At 46.6% G+C, this 25880-nt stretch overlaps 1 protein-coding gene across 1 annotated transcript in view; it reads left to right on the top strand.

Moving 5' to 3' along the window:
• Positions 1–2476: 2476 nt before the first annotated feature.
• Positions 2477–25880, top strand: part of LOC104164951 (homeodomain-interacting protein kinase 2) — a gene marked incomplete at its 5' end in the record, with an annotated part of 23991 nt that continues 587 nt past the window's right edge. Inside the window, 8 exons of the mRNA XM_009704438.1 lie at positions 2477–2696; positions 4258–4379; positions 9009–9151; positions 9522–9701; positions 12333–12614; positions 22613–22860; positions 23875–24035; positions 25802–25879. Coding sequence (XP_009702740.1) covers positions 2477–2696; positions 4258–4379; positions 9009–9151; positions 9522–9701; positions 12333–12614; positions 22613–22860; positions 23875–24035; positions 25802–25879 — 1434 coding nt within the window. The remainder of the gene's footprint in view (positions 2697–4257; positions 4380–9008; positions 9152–9521; positions 9702–12332; positions 12615–22612; positions 22861–23874; positions 24036–25801; position 25880) is intronic.

Genomic DNA, 25880 nt, shown 5'->3' with positions numbered 1-25880 from the left:
CTTCCTCATTCTCTTTTCTTCAAGCAAGCAGTAATCTTGTGACATTTTGTGCAACAGTGAAACGTTGCCCTTATTGTTTATGTTGTTGTTGGGGGTGATAAATCCTGCTGACTTGGGAAGTTGCTATGGGGAAAAGCTCATTAGTTCCTTAATGCAGCAAGCAGGACTGCACTCCCGGGGTCAGGCAGAACTATTTGTGATCTTACAGCCCTTCTTCAAATTGGCATTGAAGTAAAAAGAATTTAAACCCTGCTGTAACAGACACAGAACTGTAACCAATCAACAGAAAAGAAGAGTTTAGTGGTAGTGTTTATTCTTATCTCATTGGTTTTACTCCAGGTGCCACAGGGACATGGGGACCTTGTGCACGTACCCCCACTCCGAACACATTGCACTCTACATTGGTGGGCTCTGGCTTTGTAATCATGCCTTGGACTCTTGTATTAGCTTTACATGCCCCAGTGTTGAGGGGTGCTGGGTTGGCAAATTTTATGTGACTAGCAGGCTAAGTTGTTCACTGCAGTGCTGTATTACAACAGTGAAAGGAAACTCTCCAGGGACAGCACTCTAGGATACTGAAGCTCAAGAAATAGCTACTGTCTTTTAAGCCTTCTGGGAACAGGCTGCTCAAGATTCATTCTAGAGATTGCAGGTGGCGTTGTGGAAAGGGTGCTTGGAAAGCAAGGGAGCTAAAGGAGTCCGTGTAGATGTACAGAGTGTGCCTGTGTCACTCAGAAAACCAGACTACATGACTCAGTTGTCGATACATGTGATCAGAGGAGGTCTTTTAGAACAATTCCTTAAGCAGATGCAGACAGAGATAGGTCATGGCGCTTGGTGTGATAGGGTATTAGTTACAAACACTGGTTCCCTTTCTTGGCTGTTTCTGAGATGCTGACTAAAGAAATGCATGCTACATGCTCCCGTAGGCCCCAGCTGCAGGGCAGAGACACCATTTGTACCACAATTGCTAGTAGGAAATGCAGACTTGCTTTCATTTCCTCACAGCTCACTTGATGTTAAGATCAGTTGGTGGCTGGGAAGGTCTGTGGTGATCTCTGAATTCTCATAAGGGGTGTGTGTTGTGAGCAGAATTGGTGTCTGCAGTGTTCCTAGAAGAAGTGGTAGAAGCATTTCCAGGAAGGGTGTTTTAATTTGAACAAGCTCTAATCCCTTCACCATTCTCTTCAACATACCACTCATCTTGGCTCTCTGGTGTTCCCTGTCTCTGCAAAATATCTCGGGGTTGCCTCCTTCCAGTTACAACTCCTGAGATTAGGAGTGTGGGAGCTGTTGTGGTTGCTGCTCAGTGTGTTGTACAGGGGAACAGATTGCACTTCTCTTTCTCTGCACAGAGGGGGGAGGAGGAAGAGGAGGAGGAAGAAATGTTTCGCTATCGCATCCCTTGTGGCTGTGGCAGCGCAGGATGGGTACCCTTCCCAGGCCCAGTGGCAACCAGGGCAGTGCGAAATGCTTATTATCCTGCAGCCTTGATCAAAGCCTCATCCTGGGTTCATACGTTCTCCATGAGAAAGTGTTGTCTGACCTATCTCCAGCAGTGATGCTGATGCGTTTGGATGGAGGGGAAAGGTGGGCTCTGGTCTGGTTGGGCCTAGCTGCCTAGGCATGAATGCTAAGGGTGTCTTTTTATAGAGCAGTGGCAGAGCTGTTTAGGGGTTTTGTCTGCAACTATTACAGGCTCATTCCAAATAATAAAACAAGTCACCCTCAGATTTCTAGATGTTTTGCAGAACACTGGGCTGATTTTTGTGGCTTTGCAACATCGCCTGCTGGAATTTCCGCTCTGAGAGATTTTAAAGTCAAGCCAAGCGAAGTTTGGACTTTGAAAGTATTATTATTACCTCCTATTACACCTCCTGATTCCTTCAAATTCAAAACATAATCCAAGAGGCATGTGCTGTCTTTGATACAAGGTACAGGAAAGGCTGGAATGAGTCTCCCCTCTCAGGATGAGTCTTCACAGGGCATGGAGGTGCTGAGTTTCTTTACCTAAGAAATGTGAGCTTCTTCTAAAGCTTTGTACATGATGAGAGAGCAGTGTGATTTGGGGGATAGTGGCATTTTTTGAACCCGTCTTCATCATGCTGCAAGTCAGAGCCAGTTGGGCGATAAATGGGGCTACAGTTCTACTTTGGAGAACATGCTATGTCTCTGAGCAGTACACAGCAGCACCGCGTGGCCGGAGGTCCCGTGGCACCGTATAGCTGCGGTTACTCAGGCGGATCGTGCTCCTTTCCCCATCACTGCCCTTGCCTCTGTGCTCCTCAGCGTCCTGTTCTACCCCTTGTTTGGTTTCGGTTTGCTGGTTTTTTGTTTGTTTTTTTGTTTGTTTGTTTTTTTCACTTTATCTTACACTATTTTACTTTTTTATTTTATTTTTGGATTTTGCTTCTTCCAGCGTACCCATCTCCCTCATTTTTTGTTTGTTTTTGTTTAATTCCCGTCATTCCTTTAGACCACCAACCTGGCTCCCACCTCCTCCAGTGCCACTATTTCCTTAACCAACCCCGAGGTCTCCATACTAAATTACCAATCTGCACTCTACCAGCCCTCAGCGGCGTCCATGGCTGCGGTGGCCCAGCGGAGCATGCCCCTGCAGACAGGAACAGCGCAGATCTGTGCCCGGCCTGACCCCTTCCAGCAAGCTCTCATCGTCTGCCCACCAGGCTTCCAAGGTAAGTAACAGCCTTGCCAGGTCTTGGCCAGTCGCTGCTCCCTCCCCACTGCTGTTTCATCTACCTCTTGTTGGAAACAAGCTTCCTCAGTGCAGATCATATGGTAGAAAATTTGCTGGCCTAGTAAATGAGAGCAATGAGTTTGCTGCAGATGGAAGTGTTTGCAACAGCAGAGGATCTTGCAGGCACCGCCAACATCATGATTTGGAGGTCACTGGTCTAAAACAATGGGGCAGGCACTGAGAAGTGACTGTGGAAGAAGATATTTGTAGTCCTTTACCTTGAATAAAGTTTGAGGCTCTTCTGCCTCACTTTGGTAAACTTGAAAACTTCCCCCCACCGCAATGATAAATCAGTACGTAAATAATCAGTTCATCACTTCTCAGTGACTCAGTTGTTAAAAGGGGAACTCAGGAGGTTAATGCAGCAGGGAGTGTGGTGCTGGTGGAGATGATGCCCATAACAGATGCTCATGACCATTTATCAGTACAATTCCTTCAGCTCCAGCCCTGCTGCAAACAGCTCTGCCTGTGTATACCAGTGGCAGGTACCATTGTCAGGCAATTTGGGCGATGATCAGATTTAGCCACTTGTCCTTCTCTTGGCTTTCTATGCTGTAGCAATTTGGAAAACTAGCCAGGTATCTGTAGGAAGTGGTCTAAGTAGACCTTGGTTCAGCTGGTGCAACTTCTGCTTGTCATATCTACAAGCCTGTCTGTGCAGCCGTCTCTAGGTACTTGTTAAATGTTCTGCAAGATTATCAAAGCTCTTTTGAACTAGGGGAATTTAGTTAGACCTCTTCTACATAGTTAAAATGCATCTCAAGGGTTTGACTTCAGAAATATATTGCTAGAATATGTAAGCTAGCATCTTCTGCTTGCTGTCTTGAGAAAGCTTTAAAGCAGAGGAGGTAGCACAGGCTGTGGCACGCACTAAAGTGATGGAGAGGGCAGCTTCCTCCAGCTCAGTTAGGCTAACATGTGGCTGAGTCAGCAGTGATTGGAGTTTGGGGTCTGCTAGATTACATGGTCAAATCAGAGCCTTTTAAATATGAGTCCTGAGAAGCTGTGCAAGAGAAAATCACCTATCCCCATCAAGGCTGAGGGAGTACAGACTTCTGGATTCCTGTCCCACTGTCCCACTTTGATCTATAGAGATCATTGTCACATAGCAATGGGTTTTTCTGTTGTCAAACCAGAGAATATGGGGGAAGAGAAGCCATTCCCTCCCCTCTCTTCCTTTTCTCCCTGTACACATTGTATTGAGATGTTTCCCACACATTCAAGGTCCTCTAAAAATATGAACTCAGTTAATCCCTTCATGTCTTTGAAAATGTCTTTCCTGGACCCTTATACATGTATCATGGTTATGAACATTTGATGGACATCTTTGGGCTAGGGTAGAATATGTGAGACTCGAAAAACCCAATTTTTCAGAGAGACTGAACACTGCAATTTAAGTGGACATCAGCAGTTGCCTTTAGGCATCTCTGAAAACCAGACCCTCAATCCTAGCAGTGCAGTTGATAGCTAATGCTGTACCTTCTGTGCTGGTGGAACAGGGTTACAAGCCTCCCCTTCGAAGCATGCTGGGTATTCAGTTCGGATGGAGAACGCCGTTCCCATTGTCACTCAGGCTCCTGGGGCCCAGCCTCTTCAGATCCAGCCAGGACTCCTCGCACAGGTAAGGAGCTCTGAAGACACCAAGCTCAGCAGGTATTTTTTGTGTTGTTTAGCTCTGGAAGGCTGAGGAGAGTAGCTTTCTCTGAGGGCCTTCGGTGGTGCAGGTCAGAGACTTGGGCAGCCATATAGGTGTCTCCAGCTTTCTCCGAAATGTCCAAACTTCCCCAGTTCATTGTTCAGCTCAAACGCTATGTCAAAGTTGCAAAAGTCTCTGGAAGGACCTTCTTTCCTTCTGCTTCTCCACTGGAATCACTGGGAAGCCTCAGGGAAAGCTGTGTCAGGCCTCTGCTGAGGAGGAACCAGTGATAACCTTCCTGCATTGTCCTGAACTCATGGTCTCAGTGGTGGTTTGTGGCCAGGAGTTGCGCTGGTGAGTTGCCTGCTGCTGCTAAATATATTTCATGTTTTAAGTTTGCACCTCTCTGTTTTATGAGCTGCCCTTATGCTCTTAAGTTACAAGAGAGATGTAGAGGGCAGAGGCAAAGGCCCCACAGCCAAGGAGCTCTCCTTGTCAGCAGCACTGTTCGGCACAGTTGTCTGAAATGCACTCACAGGAAAAGCACAGTTCCTCCCAGAAAAAAAACGACATAGGAATGGGTACCAGCGCTCACCTGCACATCCTCAAGGGGAACCTCAGCTCCTCAAAAAGCAGGAGCCGTTCAGTCCTCCTTGTGCTGGCTTCAGTGAATCTGCCCCTGCTGGTTTTCAGCTGGTGCCTTGGTACCTCTGCTGATACCAGGCCTATTTCTAGCAACAACAAAAAAACCCACCTAGTATACTTAGTATTAAGTTGTGCAGCCTGGAAAAGATGATGTGCAAGTCAAAGATGACCTGCAAGTCAAAGATGCATGCCTCTGACTCAGGACTGATTGGTCTGCCATACCTTCGTTAATGACAGCATGTTCATACACAGTAAGGTACCAGCAGATTAAACCAGGGTTTATACCTGTGTGTTGCGTTGCTCGGGTAAGACTGTTGGTACAATTGGCTTTCTTTGCCAGCTGGCAGTCACACTTACCTGGTGAAGATAGATCGAAACACAACTTGCAGCCTGCATGATTTCCATTAGCTAATGTGCCTTGCCCCTTCCCAATAGCAGAGTCTTCGTTAGAGGGCTGTCTGAAACATCGAACCTATCACTGTTGCAGCCTGTCATAACAACCTACGTGGGCTGCCTCTCTCGTTTGGTAGGAAAGGAGAGCCTAAGAGGCAGGGGAAACAAAAACAATGGCAAAGCGAGAAGCAGCCTGTGCAAGCGTGGTTGTGGGCACCTATTGCTTGTGCAAGAAGTCAGTGAAGGCAGTGGGTGAAGGAGGTGACAGAGCTTTGCATGCCCCGGGGAGGCCTCCTGAGCTGTTACATGGGGCTTGAAGGGGTGATGGTCAGGTCTGAAACATCCCAAAGGCAGCAGGATCCTGAAAGATCTCAGGATCTCCAGCTCCCTTTCTTCTCGAGGTGGCCTTGTTGAGGTCACTGTGCAGTCTGTGGGAGGGAGGGAATGTTCAGGAGGAACTTTGCTACCAATTTCAGTGTTGCCCCTGCTACATCGAACTCTCATTTCATGGGCTGTCCCTCTCGTACTTTCTACTGACGTTTTATTCGCTGTCACTTCCACAGGGAATTTAAGCTGTTTCTGAGAAACAATCCTCACTTGCATAGATTTTTAATTTTTGATTTAATAAAAGAGAGGCAGTCTGCCTGTTCATATATCTGTCTGTCTCATGCGATGAGAAATGCTAGCTGCCTCTTTGATGGCAAGGCCCTCTGATTGATGCCAGTGGCATCTGGTGTCCACAGGCCTTGCTCGGTTCAGGCTGAGCAGCTGGTCTGATAAACAAATCTGTACCCAATTCCAGTTTCCTGAATGGAAAAACACAGCTTCTTTGTAATGCATTGTAGTCACATCTGATCTCTGAGCGGCTGCCTGTCTCTCTCTCAGCAGAGAGCTATTCCTCTCATGCACAGCTGCTTATCTAATGCTCTTCAGACCGGACCGTGTGATTGCTGCAATTACTAGAGGGACTGTTCCCGGCAGAGAGATAGCACCTCCGGAGCCCACTTCTGTCTTTACACCCACCTTATTTGTCCCCCTGATCAGGCATGATGCCACTCCTGCTCCCAGCACTGTTGTCATGCCATCGAGCTTTCTCCCCTGCCCAGCGTGCGATGCAGGTTGCTGTGCTTGCCCGCATCAGGATGGCTGTGGCTGGCAAAGCCGTATTGCATCCCAGCACAGCAGGCATCCAGCTCTCCCTGTGCATTTTGTATGAGACCAGCAGTCCTGGAGGAGGGACAGGAGAAGGAGTTCCAGGAGGTTGAGGGACCAGGGCAGAGGCAGCGATGGATTTTGAGTATCGTCTCTGGCAGCTGAGTGTCTGCAGCCTGTGGCATGGAGCTAGACAGAGCAAGCAGCCTGCAAGATGCAGAGCCAGTGGAAAAGTAACTTGTTTGTAACTTCTCTGGGTCTATTTTCACCCTCTCAAGCAAGTATGGTCCGCGTACTGTATGCACAGAGACCAGTGAAAGGAGACTGATCCTGTCTTTACTAATAGCTCTCTGCAGCTTCCGATCTCAGAAGAGACAAAGCTGTACAGTTTTCTGGCAGGCTTCCATGAAGCGACCCAGAACTGTCCCCTGTCCTTGAATAATGCCCTGAATTCTTGATTTTCTCTCCCTTTAACTCCTTCCCAACAACACTTCTTCCCACGGAGGTCCTGCCACCAGCTTTCAGAACACACACACTTATTCCATCAGTCGTTCTTGCTCTACGTCTGAAGCACGAGCTCCATCGCACCAGAAGACCCACCACCTCCCGAGCACAGGGGCCAGCGCGGCACTCTGCCGCGGCAGCACAATTTTGAGTAATGCAATAACTGAGAACAGGCTGCGGCTGCCAGCACGAGCCTCCCGTGTTAGCACAGCGCACTGTGCTAGTGCATCTGCCTAGACAAGTCTTATCTGCAGATTAAATGATTCAGTGGTCCTTACCTAATAAGTGAGGAATTTCTGCCTGGACCCTGAGACTGCATCTAAATTTATGCAGTGCAGTCGGGAAGGGAGCTTAGATTTGTTCAGTTCTCTTCCTGAAAAGGGAGGAAGCAGTTTTCTGTGCAAGTAGATCCAGGTAGTCCCCTGGGACTGATGGCAACAGTAGTTGAGTCTCCTCTTTTAAATCAAAGCTGGGAAAAAAGAAAAGAAAAAAAAAAAGCTTTTTTCCTCCCTGATCTTTTTGTGTCTTTGCCTCGTCCTCCTCCTGCCTGCTCCGAGCAGCACCAGTCCATAGTTGTGGCTCATTAGATGAAGAGCTCTCAGGAGCCCTGTGACTGTCCATCCTTTGCAGATGTTGCTGAGAGACCTCACCGTATCAGCCTTTTCATCTAACTCAGCAACGTGGAAAATTAGAACACAGTCAAACTTTGGAGCAGAACTGGGAAAAGGTGTTGCATCAATAGGACAAATTCAGACAGTATTTGAGGTGGGCAGTTTTTTGTTGTTTTTTTTTTTTTTTCCTGGGGAATCGGGCAGGATCATGGGGACAATCAACAGGATTCTTGTGAGGATGGAGATGGGGACAAATGCATGCCTGGAAGAAGCCTCCCCTCTAAAATTTAGCCTCCTGAGAGCGATGAGATAACACAACACAGTTCCAATATAGTAGTGCAGGTTGAGACTAAGGAGGGCTGTAGCAGGTATCCCTGTGTTCCTCAGCCCAGGCAGTGAGAAGCTGCTGGAGCTGCCTTTGGGCAGCACATAGTAAAGAAAATTTCCCAAGTCAAAACACCAGTCATCTGACTCGTGTGGAGTCCCTGGAGCAGGATGACCTGAGTCATCCCTGTGGTAGCACAGCTGGAGAGGTAGTTGCATAGCAGAGCGATGGCTTAACTCACAGGGCAGAGATCTCCAGCCCTACAAAGGGGGGCACCCACTCTGAAAAAGCCGGAGAGCACACGGAGAGGACAGGCTTGCAATGTGTAGCCATGCGTGGCTTCGCTGTGCTTTGGCCGGGGGGCTCCTGGTGAGCTGGAAGCAGGCAACTGGGCTCCTTGGCCCATGCAGCAAGGTGTTCCTCCTGAGGAGCACTCAGTGACTGATGCGCATTCTCTTTTGGTATCCCTAAATTCACCTTTTTTCCCTCCTCGCAAAAGCCTTGCAGTCCGCTGTTCTCTTTTCTGATCCTTGAAAAGTTTGTTCTCTCCTTTAAGTTCCTAAAGGCCTTTTAGGTCCTGTTGGGCTGGGAAGGAAAATTGGCTGTAGGAGGGGAAAAATAACAACCGGACCATAGTGCCCAGCTGATCTGGAGAGTCAAAATTAAAAGGTGCTAAAGAGTTTGATGTTTGGGTTGAAATGCCAACCAGTTTCAATCCCTCCCATTCCCAGTTCAACCTATAACACAGCTACTGCTTTGGACGGCAGGAATTTTTTTTCCCCTCCTTTGTGCTCTTTATGTTGATAACTTTTACTGCTTTTACTTTGGTTTCCTAACAGTGTTTGTCATCTATGAGTGAAAAGTGGTAAGAGCTAGGTGGTATGACCATGATTGTTATTAGGAGCCCCAGCTGAGCATGGGCTACCCCTCACATTCGGTGTCTGATGCCTCTTGTTAAGAAGTTGTTTTCCCTCTGTCCGACAGCAAGCGTGGCCCAGTGGCACTCAGCAGATCCTGCTCCCTCCCGCCTGGCAACAGCTGACCGGGGTGGCCACCCACACTTCTGTCCAGCATGCGACCGTCATCCCGGAGTCCATGGCGGGCACCCAACCCCTGGCAGACTGGAGGTAAACTGGAGGTGCTTGGAGGCTCCCTGAAGTACCCGCTGGGGCTGGAGGAGGCATGAAAAGAGCCGGGGAGGGAGAGATGGGGTCTTGCGAGGCTGCGGAGCTGGGGGTAGAAGGGCAGAGGCTGCAGCCTGCAACCGCCCCGTCTGAGACCTGATCTTCTCTGTTCCCTGTCCTTGAAGTGGAGTGCCGTGCCCACGCCGCTCCCTTCCATCAGTTCCCTGGTGGAAACGCTCCTTCCTGGGGGGACTGGGAGCCCAGTGGGCCCTGGAGGAGGGTGCCTCAGTGAAGGCAGTGGGAACCTGTGAAAGAACCTGCTGAAGAGCCGCTGGTTGCATTTTAAACGTGTGCCTGTCTCCCCACTTTGCAGAAACACCCACGCTCACGGCAGCCATTACAACCCCATCATGCAGCAGCCCGCGCTGTTAGCTAGCCACGTCACTCTGCCTGCAGCCCAGCCCGTCAACGTGGGTGTTGCTCACGTCATGCGCCAGCCACCCGCCGCCGCCACCTCCGCCAGGAAGAGTAAGCAGCACCAGTCGGCACCCCGGTGAGTGTGCATGGCTCCCGGCATGGCCGTGGTCGTGGCATCAGTGAGGCAGGTGTCTGTACCCGGGTTGTTCTGAATGCAGCCTTGCAGTGCAGGCACGCTGACGAGGGTGGTGTTGGCCAACATCTGTGGGGCGAAGTAAAGTTTGTTCCACGGCCCATGAGCGATTAGATCACACTTTTTGTGACTGGACTTTTTGCTGATTCACCTCTTCCCTACCCAGGTCAGGAAAGCAGGGGGTAAGAGGTAGTCAGGTGCATTTTATACCTAGAGAGCATCATTTTGTGCAGGAATTAGTTGCTGGAGGGGATGCAGGATGGGAGACTCAAGCCCTGTTGATACAGTTCACTGCTACTGTGATTACCTGAGGCCTTGTAGTCACTATAATTAAAAATGTAACTATATTCTCAGGTCAGCATGGTGCAATGCCCAGTTGGCACACCTTTTCTTCCCACATCCTCTCAAAGAAGTGCTCCTGAGGTGCAGTGTCTGCATTTCCACAGGATGGGACACTTCCAGGGGACCACATCTTCAGGAGCACGTGCCTGATGTGTGCACACGAGATCTGCCCTTTCAAAAGCAATGGGATGATGACCTGTCTTCTGAACTTTAATGCCATGCAGAGTAGAGGACTGGGATGACTTTAGGCCACCTTCAAGCTCTCTAGCTCCTAAGATAGGTGGCTGGCCGCTGTCTTCAACAGTGCACACCAGCAACAGACACCCACACTGGCCTTTTTATAGTCATGGCAGTGTAAAACAGGGAGCGTTTCATAAGGATATCTCAGACAGGGGCAGTTGTTCAGCACCTAAATCTATCAACTCTCAGTAGGACCATTTGGCTCTGCAAGGAGGAGACTGGGTTTTGGTTCATACCATGTCGTGTGGCACAACTGAAATGGCAGGATGATTGCAGTGCCTGTCACAGGACTGTAATCTTACCTAGAGGACAAGGCTGTTTAAGATGTATGTGCAGCTGTTCTGGGGAAAGTCCTCTGGGCTGTGAAACTAGCACATTTATTTAAAAAACACAAAACAAAACAGTGCAGGGGAGAGAACCAAAATGGGACACCACTTGCGCGGCGGTAAAAACAGAGGAGCTTGTGGTTTTCTTGGGTGACTGGACCGGGGCCAGAGGAGCTCTGAGTTCACAACCAATTTGACCCTAGTTAAGAGGCCACTGTTTAAATCCTTCCCATTTATCTGCTCTCTAATGTTGCATTTACTTTGGGTGGGCTCCAGCTGCCTCAGTCCGTTCATAGTGTAGAGCAGAGACAGCTATGTCCCCAGCAAGGCAGCATAAGAGAGCGCCCGTTGCAACCAGTTTGCCTGTGCCGGGCCTCGCCTCTCCCTTCCCTCCCCAGGGGCAGGGGGCCAGTGTCCGGGAGGAATTGGACACTTTCAGAGCAACGAGTTTCTATGGCTTCATTAATTGTGATGCTTTTGTAGCCAAATGAGGAACGTGCTCCTTTGGAGAGGAGGGTACTGCACAGTGCTCATTGGTATTCAAAAAGCACTGCAAATGCTACTGTGCAGCCATTTGTTATGCAAAAGACCCTGTGTAAGTTGGTATAGAGCGATACGTCCAGAATGACTTCCTTTTGATGGATGCCGCCTGTTCCTTTTGTTAGCTTTCGGGCCAAGCTGAACATGCAGCCCGGGCCCCACTGTAGCACAAAACCAGAACTTTGTGGTTTTTTTCATTTTTGAATCTGCAAATGTTCTGCAATAGGCAGTAGAAATACAAGAAATACAAAGAAGAAAGAAAACATGGGAAATGAGTGAAATAGGCTTTAGTCAGTGTGCTTTGGTAAATACTCCCATCCGCAGACCTGTGCTGCACTGTTTGGTGGACAAGTTCTGTGTGCAGATCACTGATCCAAGTGAGCCCTTTCCAACTGTCAGGCAGGGAAGCTGAAGTAGGAAGACTGGGAAGAAAAACAGGACTTGAGAATGTTTTTCTACTGCATAATAAGACGACTGTTCTTTTCTTTCTGATTTCTATATGCTGTATCTGCTGCCTCACGTGGGAATGAAATGAAACTGAGTATATGTCCTCCTATCTGCGTGCTCTCATCTACGGGACTCCACTGTCCTAGAGGACAAAGTATTGGGCAGGAACTGTTCATTGAAAAGATTCTTAAACAGAAAATTAAATTTTCAAGTGAGAAAAGCAGTTTTCCTAATAAGTGATTGTTGTTTTCCACAACAAATTCTAATTTTACCTTTAGCTTTTTCTGGCCAAAAAAATCTGGTCGTGCAAGATACAGGAAAGAGGGATTATCGTTTGGGTGGTTCTTCCTGCAACAGCCATACTGTGCCTGCTTGTATGTTGTATGTCAGGGCTGTGTGACTAGCCTCTACCTCCCAGCAAGGCAGCATTTCTCATTTGGAAATTTCTAGGGAAAACAAAATTGAATTTTTTACTAAAAGAAAGTACTTTTCAGCCAATTATATGAATAAATTATGTGAGGCACTCTGTCCTTTGAAGAGGTGACTATGCCAATTTTGCAGTTTTCCCAGACTCCATAAATCAGTGCCACTGAATCAGAGACCAGAAATCAAAAGCCATGGCGACAGGCAATTTCAGCAAACTGAGTTTTAACCAACTAACAACCTTTCCCATTTCCAGAAATGCATCCACCTATGAAGTTTCATCCTCTCAATCCATCAGCTCGCCTCAGCGATCAAAACGAGTGAAGGAAAACACACCTCCCCGCTGTGCCATGGTGCACAACAGCCCTGCCTGCAGCACCTCCGTCACGTGCGGCTGGGGCGATGTGGCGACCAGCACAACGCGGGAGCGGCAGCGGCAGACGATAATCATTCCCGACACCCCTAGCCCCGCCGTGAGTGTCATCACTATCAGCAGCGACACAGATGAAGAGGAGGAGCAGAAGCACGCACCCACCAGGTGAGAGTGGCTCTCTGCTCTCCTCTGTGTGCAGGAGAGAGAGTTGGAGGTAGAGAAGTGCTGGAGCATCCCAGGAGTTGCTGTAGGGTCCCAGGAGCTACAGTTCGGTCTCAGCACCCAGGTCGTCTTTCATTTGAGAGGAAAGATGATGGGGAGGCTAAAATACTAGCTGGGGACTCCTCAGACTTAGGTGATGTTCCCTACTGTGTTGTGCATTTGCTGTGTGACCTTGGAGAAGTGTAGTAGTCTCTCTGTGCCATAGTCTCTCGTCTGTAAGAGGAAAGAATAGTTTTCTCTATCTCACAGGACTGTTGAAAGGAGACTTTCATGGTGATAAGCCTCTTTAAGTGAGATGTAGCTGTTTAAAACAAAGACAAAAAGAAAGGATTGGAAGGAAGGTAGCTTAAAATTGCCTTTTCTTTTTCTAAGTGATCCAGGCATCTGTAAAGAGCATTAAATGACACCTTCCGTATGTGCTATTTTCCATAAAAAGGTCCTGAAAACCAGTTAGTGGGTGTGTCATAAACACTTAGTAATGGTAAATACTTTGCAAGAGGTTTGCTCAGTTCTGATTGTGTTGCCAAAACATCCCTGAACTGTTGTAAAAAGTGGCAGAAACTGATAGCTTTTTGACTGACTCTGCAGAGAGGCATGGTTGAGGCTGTAAAGACCGTGGTGACTGAGTTTGCTCCTCAGAGAATTAACTCACATGAGTGAACAGTGCAGCCCAGGACCACTGCCACTGCTGATCAGCTACTGTGGATGAGAGAGGACTTAATTTTCCAGGACTGTCTTTTCAGCACCTTTCATCACATGCAAGCACTCTACATTTCCCATCTGATGCCAGTCACAAGCCATCAATCTGCTTTATAAGTTGTAGAGAAGTAGCCTTGCAAACAGCTGAATAATTATACCATCTTTATATTGGTAACTGAGCTAGGAATTTTTTAACCTTATCCCTCCAGTATTGTCAAGAGAGAATTAATCTTTTTATTTATTTAAAACATGCTCCATGGCAGATTTTCCTTTAATCACTGGAGATATCTATCTATATCTCTGCATCTCTATGCTGTGGTGATAAGTGGAGCACTGCAAATGTGCACAGTACAGATGAGATGCATTTGGCCTCAAGGAGCTAAAAATCTGTAAAGAGGAGCCATATGATTCAGGCATCCAGGCCTGCAGTTTCAGCTTGCCTCCTGACATCCACCGCCGCTTCCCATTCCCCTTCTCCCTACCAGTGAACTTCCCATTCCCCTTCTCCCTACCAGTGAACTCCACCAGGCAGCAAGAGCTCAGTGCCTCTCAAATTCAGCCTTGCTGTGAATGCAGTCATTATTGTGGGAAATTGATCACAGAACAGCATAACGTATTTCACTTTAAAAGAGAAAAAAAAAAAATGCTACAGTAGTTTGCTAGGGAGAAGAAAGTGTGTTTCCAGGAAGAGTTGAGTAAAGCTCAGCATGGAAGTCAGGTGGACTATAAATAAGGAGCCTCCACTTCCAGGACTCTTACAGGAAAGGAAGGGCAAGACAAAAGAGATGCTGAAAACTGAGGTTGTGAGGTGGAGCAGCATGAAGAGGGCAGGTATCTCATGAGTCATGGGAGCTATTTGCAAGCATGGTTACCCATGGTGCTCATCGCAGGCTTTGGGAAATTATGTGCAAATATTGATACTTACTGTCTGGGTATCATCTTGGGTCCGGAGCAGGGTGGAGGGAAGAGCAGGGATCCTGCAGCCACTTCAACTGACGGTTGCCTCCTCGGCTTCAACTTTGCTGCCATCTGACCATTTACTTCACTTGGCACCTCTCCAGGGAGACAGACAGAACAGAGTTCTGGAAAATGTCTGGAAATCGAGTTGGAGGTTTGGGGTATTTAAATATTCGGGCAAGGTCTGACGAAGGGTTAGGAAAGTAGTCCCAGGAGCCAGACTTACATAAACAAACTGGCTTTGATATGACTAAAGCATATTCAGGACACGTTCCTGCCTGGGATCAGATCCCTGGCTACTTTTTGTATCCATATGGCATATCTATACAGAGTGCCAGGGTGCCAGCATTCCTGGAAGGCCAAAGCTTAAGAGCTAGATTTAATTTTTGAGCCATGTAGAGACATTTTGCATGGACACGGGCTGTTCTTGGGCCCCTTTTGGAATTCCAGAGTGAATTGAATTGCCTGTGCAGATGTAACCAGAGTGAGTAGAGAATTAGAGGCAGAGGCACAGATGGAAAACAGCATGTCCAGAATGAGAATCTTTGGTTAAAGTTTCCGGGAGAGTGAAATCAACTTGCTCAATGCCTTTTGACCTGGGCAGGTCTAAGACCAGATTCTCAGCTGGAATAAAAGTGTAGCTTCCAATCAAGGAAGCTATATGAGCATTTAATGCCAATGAACTTTGCCCCTGCCAAAGTTGAGATCTTTCTCATTGAAAGTGTGTCACATTTAAGAAAGTACCTCCAAGCTTTCTTACTCACCTGGTTTTTTTGGCCCCAAGAAAAATGGGAATGACAGTGAAGTATGTGCTTTAATGTAATCAGTGCCCAAAGATTCAGGATCTCAGTCAAAAATGAAACCATGGAAAGAATGCATTGTCTTGCTCATATTTATGCAAATAGTACCCTATTGGGCAATAGCTGTGGTGTGGGGGTGAAAAATAAGGAATGGCTTGAAACACGCTATTGGTCACATCCTAACAATATTAGCTTTTTCTAGATTAGAATACAGAAATCATACAGCACTTGACAGATCAGAGTTAATTGCCTGATTCCATCTTACTGATAACAGTATCTCCGCATTCACTTCACTGACATTGGATCAGGTCCTGCATTTACCACAGCACTTCCTTCTCTTGTTTCCTATGGGGTTAGAAATTTCTCTTTGACCCATGAGACTAAAAATGTTTATTTTATTGATTGCTCAGCGAAAAAAGATTAGAGCTACCTGTGGTGGTGAGAAGTAGTAGATTCTTCGACGATGTAAGAGTTTGTAAGTCTAAGTTTAAGAAGGACTGGTAATGTTGATAAAATATGATACTGCTGATGCAGTAAAGGAGCCCTACAGCTTGGATTTACTCCGACAGAAAAGCCTCTCTGTAATACCAGAGCAACCGAGACAGCTTTTCTTGTACAAGGGATGCAAATTTTTTTATTGGTGAAAGAAAAATCTGAAGAATTTGGTGTGATACAGGCAGAATTTTCCTTTTCCTAATGAAAAGCACAGATGTTCAAGTAGGATGTTTATGAAATACCAGTGGACCAGGCAGGCAGGCCATCACGTTGCTCACTCTTTGCTCGCATGTGTTTTGCACTGTGGATGAGTGTAGCTCGGTGTAATCTTTTTAAAATGGATAGTCATCTGAAAATGTTGGGCTCCTGTTGGGTAAAGGTGCTGGGGAGGTGGTGCGAGGTGGGCTCTGGAGGACCTGCAGGATGGAGCCTTGGCAGAGGGGGCAATCTGCTGCGCCCCAGCCCCCTGCCTGGGGCAGAATCGCAGAGGAGGGACCTCAGGTACAGTTTGGCAGGGACCCTCCTCAGAGAAATGGTCAGAGGGCAAATTCCTGATTAAAAAAGTCAGTTTGTCAAAACCAAGGCTTTTTGCAGGCCACATTGTGATTTTTCTAGTAATATTCCCAACACAGTGAAATCTGGGGAAGGTTCAAAACTGCAAAAAGTTTTGACTTTTATTTAAAGGTGAGAAAGTGCTAGGGGATTAACTAATTAAGGGGAAGACTTCTCTCTTCTGGTTTAATGGAGGGTTTTGTTTTTTTCTTTCAAAACGTAAGCAAATAATAGGAAAAAACATTGAAATGGTCAAAATAAGAAGGGAACATTTTTACTGAATGGAATTGTTTTTACCTGGTTTCTGATGCCCACAAAGTAAAAAATTTGCATATAAAAAAGATTATATGAACAATGAAACAATTTTGTCACCCTGTTTATTTATCACCAGTGAATTTCTAGACTCTCAGTTCAGCATCCTTTACAAAGAGACTTTATAGGCCAAAGAGATGTTTACTGCTGTGCTGTAAGATAATACCCTGACTGTTATTTGTGCTGGAAAGAATTTAGGTCTAACCATTACCTGTAAAGCACTGAAAACAGTAAAAACAGAGAGTCGACTCAGTATTTTTCATATAAATTTATTCCTCGTCTACTTGCTTTTGCAAGAAGGTCAAGCAGACAGACACACAGACCAACAGTGCAACTGCTGTCACAGTAATCGGAGCACATACTCAGCGAGTAGCAAGTAGTAGGGGTTAAGTACTCCCCAGTATGCAACTTCACGTGGTGCAGTGGTTTAAATGTAAATCCTCCCTTGATTAAATATTTCTGAAGCTTAGAAGAGGAGAAAAATAAAGCAACAACTTAAACACAGAGCGGTGAGGCACAAGTGCACCCTGGAATTGTGGCGGGGAGGGAGGGAGAGCACACGTGGTTCTGCAGGAGGGATGCGCTGGGCTGCGCTGGTGATGCAGCGAGGGGTATTTCCACCTCCTGCCAAGGGACACATCGCAGAGCGTGGCAGGAGGAAGGGGTGGAAGGAAAGGCAGTGGAGGTGGCCATTGTGATATACTTAGATGACTTCCCATCCAAGCAATGAGTGCGACAGCCAAGGAAAACATGATTGTTTTCTTGACGCAATACAATGATGGCCTTGAGGTGTGTGGTTTTGAGGGTGCTTCCACCCCAAAGAGGCAAGAGAGCCCCTCACTTCCCCACTGCCTGCTCTGTCTGTGCTGGTATAAGTAACACCTCTCCAGCTTGGTTTTCCTTGGGATCCTCACAGTAATCATCGTCTTTCTGGGCAAGAAAGACTGACCGTAGCTGTCGTGTCAGCATACTGAGTAACTGCCTCATTGGCCATCTTCACTGGCATGAAATTCTTGCAGGTTTTGGGGTTTTTTTTTCCCTTCTCTTAAGATGGTAAACTATACAGTGTAGTCTCTATGTGAGTCTCAGCTTTATAACAGAGCGTAAGCTGATGCAAGTTGTTACTGACCTTACTCAACGTCGTAGTGCAATGCTGGTGGAGCCTACTTCAGAGGACTTTAATTTCCCTTACGCACAGAAATTGCTGGCAGGCACAAATCAGGTGTTTTTGTCAACTTGCTGATGTGCGTGTGTGAGGGTCGAAATACCATTTGTAACTCTCTCTTGACATCTAGCCTATTGTGGCTATGTTATGCTGTGCATAGTAATGCACTGACTCTGCATAGCAATATGTTGAATAACCACAGTCATTTGGTAAAAAGATTGCTGCCTTCCATTTCCAGAAGACAAACCAACATGCAACTTATACTTAAAATAACAGAGATAGACAGTAGCTCTCTGAGCAAACCTTCAGCAGCAACCTGCTAAGCAATTCACTATATATGACTTAAATAGCTACAGCACGTGCTGTAGAGCCTAATGAAATGGCCTCAGTGTAGTCCTTGATAAATATTTCTTACCATCACAAATTCACAAAGAAGGGGAGAGCAGATTAACAGGTCGGGATGGAGGTTGAACTGAAGAGAGAGGGGCATGTTCTCAACATGAGCTATGCATGGCATAAGATTTCAATGTGAAGAGAGCAACTGCAGTTGTAGTGTGAGTTTCTGTTGGCTGACTCTATACTTACTTTGCTAGAATAGCTGGATTATTCTGAAGCAGCAAAATTAAAAGGTTGCATGTTACTAAGTTTTGAGAGACCTGGAACAGAATTTTTGTGATGTGATGTAAAGCTAACGTGCCATGGTGTATATACACACCAGTTCAAAGGCACAGTTGTGCAATGGCTGCTGCCTTCTGCCAAACTAGAAGGCCGTGTTGGTGACCTTGAGAGCTGAAAGCCTCTGTTGCTGTAGTATTGGCCACACTGAAAGGTTTGTGTCTCTTTGGGTGAACTGCATGCTGAAGAATTGCCACTACTACACAGCATTTGCTTTTTCTGGGATTCTGGTGTGACTCAAGATGTTCAGGGAAAACAGATCCTGTTCATGCAATGCTATCACATACTGAGCTTTTGGGCTGGGCCTTCAACAAGCAGAAATCATCTCAAGTTGTATTGTTACAAGACCTGTTGTCCCTGTCCTTGTCCTTGGCTATTTAGGTGGTTTCAGTGTTGTTTTAACGCTTAATACAGCATCTTGTCTTCCTTAATTTCCTCTCACTTTTAGTTCTCAACATCTGCCTTCGGCCCCTTTCCATTAACAATATTTCAGATGCCCACCTTAGTTTCTTGCCCAGTGCCTGTGCAAAACTGTCTTCTCTTTCCTCTATCAGACTTTTCCTTGAGCTCTTTCCTTGCGGTGGGGAACAGGGACCCACGTCCATCTCTCTGCCGTGCGCTCACGAGGATGGTATGTGTTAGAGAGCTGTCTCCAAGACCTGCTTCTGCATGTTCGAAGGCATGGTCGTGCTTTGTGTCTGCACAATGGACAGACATGAATTGGTTTGTGTCCAAGTTTGAGAACAAGCTCTTCGGGACCAGGTGGCAATAGGCTACCACTCATAAACTAGTGAGAAACTTAGAAAGCAGTGCGTATTTTTCCAGCTGCTGTTCTGAAATGGAGGACGCAGCTCCAGCCAGTAAGAGTTAAAAAGCCTTCCTGGCTTTTTGCTTTTTAGTCTGTGTAGATGGATTTGATGCCACTTCGGTAATCTTCCCCTCCTCGCTTCTCTGGAGAATTAAAATACACCTTCCTACATAATGCAGGCAGGCACACAAGCTGACCAGGAACACGTGCCGGCTCTCAACACTACTAAATCACGCATGCTGCTGCTACTGTCCTTGCAGGAGGGAAAGCAATTACCAGGCTTGGAGTGAGCTTAATAGGAAGGGGGCAAGACTTCTAATAGTATTTTTCTGTGTAAGCACAAACATCCCCAAAAGCTGTGGCTGAGTTATAGGAATACAGTAAGCTTGCTGAGTAGGCAAGTGCTTTGTCAACAGGTAAAAGCTCTCAGTCCTGATAGTTTGTGAGCAGGGAAGGTGATACATCAGCCTGGACCTCACACAGATAACTCCTGCACTACTGCGAGATGTGGAGAGCAGCTGAGTCCTCAGAGGGAGCTGGAAGGAGGACAGTTGCTGGCTAGCAAGAAAGCTTTGAGAAGCAGGAGTGCTAGCTCTTCTGGTTTGAATTTTCAAAAGCCCCCATTTCAGCTTAACATTTATCTTAAAGCCTGTGAATCAACTGATTTTCAGCATGAAATGGGCCTTTGATGCTTTTGAAATTCCCAGCCTTAATCTCTGGGGCAGGCTATGGTACAGCAGGTGCCGAGCTCTGGGCGTATGTGAATAGTCCCGACTGCCTTCTCTGTCTGCTCTAACATTAACTGCAATCGTTACCTTTCCTAAAGACAAAAATCCAGCTGCTTTCGATGGGACTCGTGCACTTGAAAGGATGCAGCCTGCTGAATTGAGAGGCTAATCACTGGGGCCCTAATCCTGCAAGTATTTACCCATGTGCTTTAGCTCTGTTACTGGAATAGTCCAGCTGACTTTGGTGGATGACACATACTAGTAGTGCTGAGCACTTGCGTAAGGCCTGGCAGGACCACAGCTCTGGTCCTCTCCAGTTTCCCATTCACGAAATGAGTTCAATATCCTGTTATGATCCCTTTCTCTGGAAAGGTTTGGGTTTGGGGACACTTACTTGTTTAACCAAACAGATCTACTTGATTTTCTAACTGTAACCAAGGAGCTGTAACACTTTGAAGGAGAAGGCTCCTCATGGTCCGTGGTTTGACAAGCCCTCAATCAAATTGCTGAAAAATATGCCCATTCTAAAACAATAACACAGATTACACAGAAAAAGCACCCTTCCAGTTCTACAGCTCAGCCTTCCCATGTCAAGTGTCAGCCAAGAGCAAGTATTTCCAGTTCAGCAGCTCAGCCACTTACATAAGGAAAGGACTGTAAAAGAATGGCTAGACCTTATCAGTTGTCAGAAAACTCTTTAGTGACTTGATTTTTCTTTATAAAATGTAATAACTGTCAGAAGTAGAGAATATATATCTCTTCCCAACTGGCAGCCAAGGGTAGCTGCAAAGGGCAAGCAGTGTGGATACTCATAAATGTATGATTACAGGCATTTCTACTGAAGGAGAGAGGAATATTGATGCAATATTCGTCATTTTTATTGGCTTAATATTCTTCTTTCATAGCACCATATCCAAACTGGTGCTATGGATCCAAATCTTTCTTCACATACAGTAGTTGTCCATCTAAGAAACGCTGTTGCTCTTTCCATTTCTAATCCAGCACTCTCCAGCTGCTTGTGGAAGGCCAGAATACAAGGCTTCACTGTCGTACACCTTCCCTGTTGAAAAGATCCCTGCCCCTGCAGGGATTGCTTTCAGCTTCCTGATACCTGTGCAATAGCTTCCCTTTCTTCCCTATCATCTGCCCTGTTTCAGGTGTCCATGCTTTAAGATAGTGGGGGCCTCTCAAGACATATTTTTCACTGTGCATAGAACAACATGGTCTTGTGTCCTCTTCGGGGCACACCAGGATCCTGTGATGATAGCCCAGGGAAGGTCTGTGTGATGGCAACTTGTTTGTGAATGCAGCACCCCAAGGTGTTCTTTAATGGAGAAGATGATAGTTTTTCAATTACAAGTCTTGGGAGCCAGGTGGTGAGTTGCAGTTTGTGAACGCTGATGGAGAGACTTTCGGACGGACAAGTTGAAGGGAACCGACCAGTGCTTCTTTAGGCACTGTGAAAAATAAACAAGGCAAACAAGATCCTTGGAAGAAACTGTTCTCAGTATCTGCTTCACCTTCACCTTGGTAAGAAGCGATGCTAAGACTAGGGAACAAATCACTCCATCACAGGCTAAGACCGGATTAATCAGCTGTTCCTTGTACTGGACCAGCCACAGTGAGAACGGACAGGACACTCCATGGGAAAGGGATCTCTCTCTTTTTAAGTGCACACTCAAGAAGTTGAGACATGGATTCCTTTTTCGTCATGGCTTTTGTGTTCCTGTTGGGGCTTTTTTCTACCATTAAGCCTAATTACTTAGCTTTTTATGTGCTATCCATTTCTTTTCATCATTTTAAAAACTTCAGTTGCCATAACAACATAATGCAATCAGTGAAACATAGCAGCTATTTTCTGTAGTCAAGGTCTGTGCACTGTCAAGGATATGAGCCATTTAAGCAAATCTTCACCATCCCCCTTCCTCCCTCCTCTTTCTTGCTCTCTCTTTTTCTCCCTAAACAAGCTCATAACAGGAAGGAGAAACCATCAGGAATAATTAGACTCAATAGCAGAGCAAATCCCAATCGTACTCATGCAGTCTAGTCTAATGAACTTCTAGCACTAATCTTGGAAGTGTTGATATTCCTTTTTAATCACTTTTTTGATGTCATAGATAGATTAGCTGCAGCAGGACCTTGGTAATCCATGCTAGAGTCAGGAGACCCAGTGCCTATTCAGCAAAAGAAAAGAAAACCAAAAGCATTGCATACTTTGCTCATTTTTTCATCATTTGTTCCTCAGTTTCAAACACTTATTGAGCATATATGCCCATTGTATCGTATTAGTAAATAGAACGGAGTGTATTTTGTAGATTTGTGGGATTTAAGCATGAAAAATCGTAGCATCTATTATTAAATCATTGCTGGAAGGCTGGGAGAAACCGCTACGCTTTTTGTGTGGGTGGTGAGACTTGCAACAAAGCATACTATAACTGCTGGGCTTCTACTGCACACATATATAAAAAGCGGTCTGAAAATAAATCTGGCAGTCTGGTTCAGTGCTATTCTAAGCAGTGTGAATATAAGATCTATCCACAATGTCTTACTCACTCCTTTTGACCTCCATGAAGGCTTTCCTGGAATAGCAACAAGTGAGTTTTGAAGCCTGGGATTTGGCTTAAGCAGCATCTCTCTGGCGGAGGACTGAAGGGTGTGCTTTGCCTTTACGGAGCAAGACTGCCGCCAGCAGAGTCTTCTGGTGGCTTCTGAGTCAGTCATTGCCCATTTCTTGTGTGCTTGTCTTTCAGCACCTTGTCCAAGCAAAGGAAGAACGTCATCAGCTGTGTCACCGTGCATGACTCCCCCTACTCCGATTCCTCCAGCAACAACAGCCCTTACGCCGTGCAGCATCGTGCAGGGCAGAATAACGGGAACACCTATGACACCAAAGGGGTTCCAGAGACTCACTGCAGTGGGAACCCCCGAACGATCATCGTGCCACCACTGAAAACCCAGGCCAGTGAGGTGTTGGTAGAGTGCGATAGCCTGGCGCCAGGTAAATTGCACCTCTTCCGTCAAGAAAATTAGTAAGAAATAAATGATTTATCTTGGAAGAATCTCATTGTTCGGTTTCATTTTGTTTGTTTGTTTGTTTGTTTTGTTTTCCAAAGAAACCGTGCTCCTACCCTTCTCTCAAGTGACACATCTGTTCTTGGGAGCCATATTGCATTATTTATGTGCCCTGGTACACTCAGGAGTCACGGGGGCAAGTGTCGGTCCCAGTTACTTCTGTACAAACCCAAGAACAGAATGCAGCCTTTAGCTCAACATTTGACATGAAAGGCTCCCAAATGCAAGTGTGAAGCTTTGCTGCCTTGCCTTTCCATAGGTTTACTTTAAAATGGGTAAGAAATTGAAAACACATGTGCATTTTCATCCAAACTTGTTGACGTTTCTGGGAAGAGCATTTCCCCAGGATCTTCATTCTGGACTGATGAGGTTTGCTCATCCAGAGCCTCCGCAATGCTAGATAGTACGATGTGTTGAAAAGGGGCTTATTGTGGAAGTCTGGCCTGAAGCAATTGGCTTTGAGCTACTTGGCAGTCCTTTCTTTTGACGCACTGCTGGTGAACACAAAGGCTCAGAGGGTGAGCTCCCCACTAGCTCCTTCTCCCTCCCTTCCTACTCACTGCGAGGTCAGCCAAGCCAGGGCTTTTTTGTGCTGTGCACACTATACTTTCCTTCCTCTCCTTGGGATTTGTACCTGCATCATACAGTTCTGCTGGCAGAACAGTTTCTCACACTTCTGAAGTATCTATAAAGCCTTCTCTGGGCCCGGTTTGGGTCCAGATATCGGGTCTCTTTGTCTGCCTCTAGGATAACAGGCTGGACATGTATATGAAGCACTGCTGAGGTATTCTGTTAATTAAGAGAAACCGTTTTCTTATCCTGCTTCTGTTGTGTGTCTCCTCCCAAAAGCCACTCTGGAGGAGATTCAGTGAGGAAAAGGTAGGGTGAACAATTAAAGAATGTGATGTAAGCTACAAATGTGTTTCCTTTCCTGGCACAGTCACCACCAGTCACCACTCATCCTCCTACAAGTCCAAGTCCTCCAGCACCGTGACCTCCACCAGCGGTCACTCTTCAGGGAGCTCGTCTGGAGCCGTTGCCTATAGGCAGCAGCGACCAGGAGCACATTTCCAGCAGCAGCAACCTCTTAATCTAAGTCAGGTAAGTCAACCGAGACAGATTTTGGTGGTGCATCATCCAGCTGTTACCTACTGCTCCTCCAGCATGGGCTGTCCTGTTCCACTCTAATGGTAGTTGGGCCCCATCTCAAGTTTGGTCAACTTGTTTCAGCTTCACTGCAGACCTTGATCATCCAGCTAAGGCAGCAGAGGTAGTGCAGATCCCACCCCAGAGTGGGCTGGCGGTACTCTTACCGTGTGTTTTGAAGTCAGATGATCTAACAGTGTGAGTGGGAATAATGTGAGAGAGAAGGTGCGGTGGCTCAGACACCAAGGAGTGGAGCGGGACCATGTAGGAAGGACTGAATTCTCCTTAGCTATAGGTAACCATGGGGAGAGTACCTTCCAAGTGAAGGCAGTGCATCAGCCCGGCTGCGGGATTGGGAGAGTCCCCATCAGGTGTGACAAGGCACAGCAGGGCCTCTATGCATATATGTGACCTCATGTAATGAGTTTGATCCATTCCATGATAAACCTGGGCTAAGATCTGGACAAATCCCATTACTTGGCAGCACACAGTTCTCAAGATGTTTCATAGTCTCTGATCAAAACATGCAGGGAGCTCCCCAGGAGCTTCAAGAAGTAATGCCCTTTTTGCGTACTGCACCTGCGACCTCTCTTCCCCGCGGTGAGGCAATGAGAGTAGGGGTTACAGCACTGTTACCAGCATTTCAAGAGGAGAAGGTCTGGAGAGCTCAGAGGATGGTGCTGGTTTGCATCCAGAGCTGGATATAAGCAGAACTGTTTTTTTAAAAAAATAATTCTGGGGAGAAGAATGTCTCCTCCCCCTCAAAATGTAGTTGAAATTTAAAAATTTAAACAAACTTGAAATAAAAGTGAGTGAAAATGGAGGAAGTGGGCAAGATGCTGTTTCCAAGAGTGGGAGAGAAATGTGGCTGCCGCATTTCAGACCACAATGACAGTGCAGGGAGTGCTTACAAAGAGGATGAGAGGGCTTGGAAGAATAGAAGGAAATAACATGGAGCATTGCCCTTCTTGTCTTCTAATTCCTACTTAATTAGTTATTTAATACTCTGACTACAAATGACTTGGAAAACTCCTTGACATTATTGTGCAATGCAAAAAAACAACTTAGAAAATCCCTGAAAAAGTACATTGCTCCTGTCCCACTGCAAGAAGTTGCCTGTGCTCAAGTAATTATAGCTGATTACATGAAGGTACCAGGCACCTGCAGGATCTGATCAAGCCAAGGGTTTTATCTTTGAAAAATAAAGTAGTTATTTTTACTAATCAAGGAAATGATAACTGCAAAGACCCAAACTGAGCAAAAAATAAATTGCCTGTTCCAGGCATAGTTAGGCAACTCCATTCCCCTGAGGTATCGGCGTGTGGCATTTCGTCAGCAGAGCATTCACTAACAAAAACCGTGTGTTGTGTGAGCAACTGGACTTGTGGAAGGTGTTCTTAGGAGCCGGGCATCCAAGGTTGGGTCTTCATGGTAGCTGTCCCAGCAGGTCATGGCTCAAACTGGGGGAGGCTCCATTGTCCTTGTGGAGGCCGTTTTGGTGAATGTGTGAAACTGCAGGGTCTTCCTAGGCTTGGGAGGGACCCTTTGCTGTCACCCGTTTCCAAGGGAAGACTGCGGTGATGCTGAGGGTGTCAGGAGGAGCACAAGGGACTTTCCTGAGGCCGTCCTGGTGTCGCAGGGAGGCTCCCAGGCACCGCTGAGGAGGTAAAGAGCCGTCTCTTGTCTTGTAACCGCTTATCACTGTTGCTGTCTTTATCCAGGCCCAGCAGCACATCACGACCGATCGCACAGGGAGTCACCGGAGACAGCAAGCCTACATCACTCCAACGATAGCTCAGG

This window comes from Cariama cristata, unplaced genomic scaffold (genome assembly GCF_000690535.1).
Source record: "Cariama cristata isolate BGI_N322 unplaced genomic scaffold, ASM69053v1 scaffold22387, whole genome shotgun sequence".
Taxonomy (NCBI): domain Eukaryota; kingdom Metazoa; phylum Chordata; class Aves; order Cariamiformes; family Cariamidae; genus Cariama; species Cariama cristata.
The sequence above is the reverse complement of the archived record's forward strand: the minus strand, read 5'-3'. Positions and strand labels throughout refer to the sequence as shown.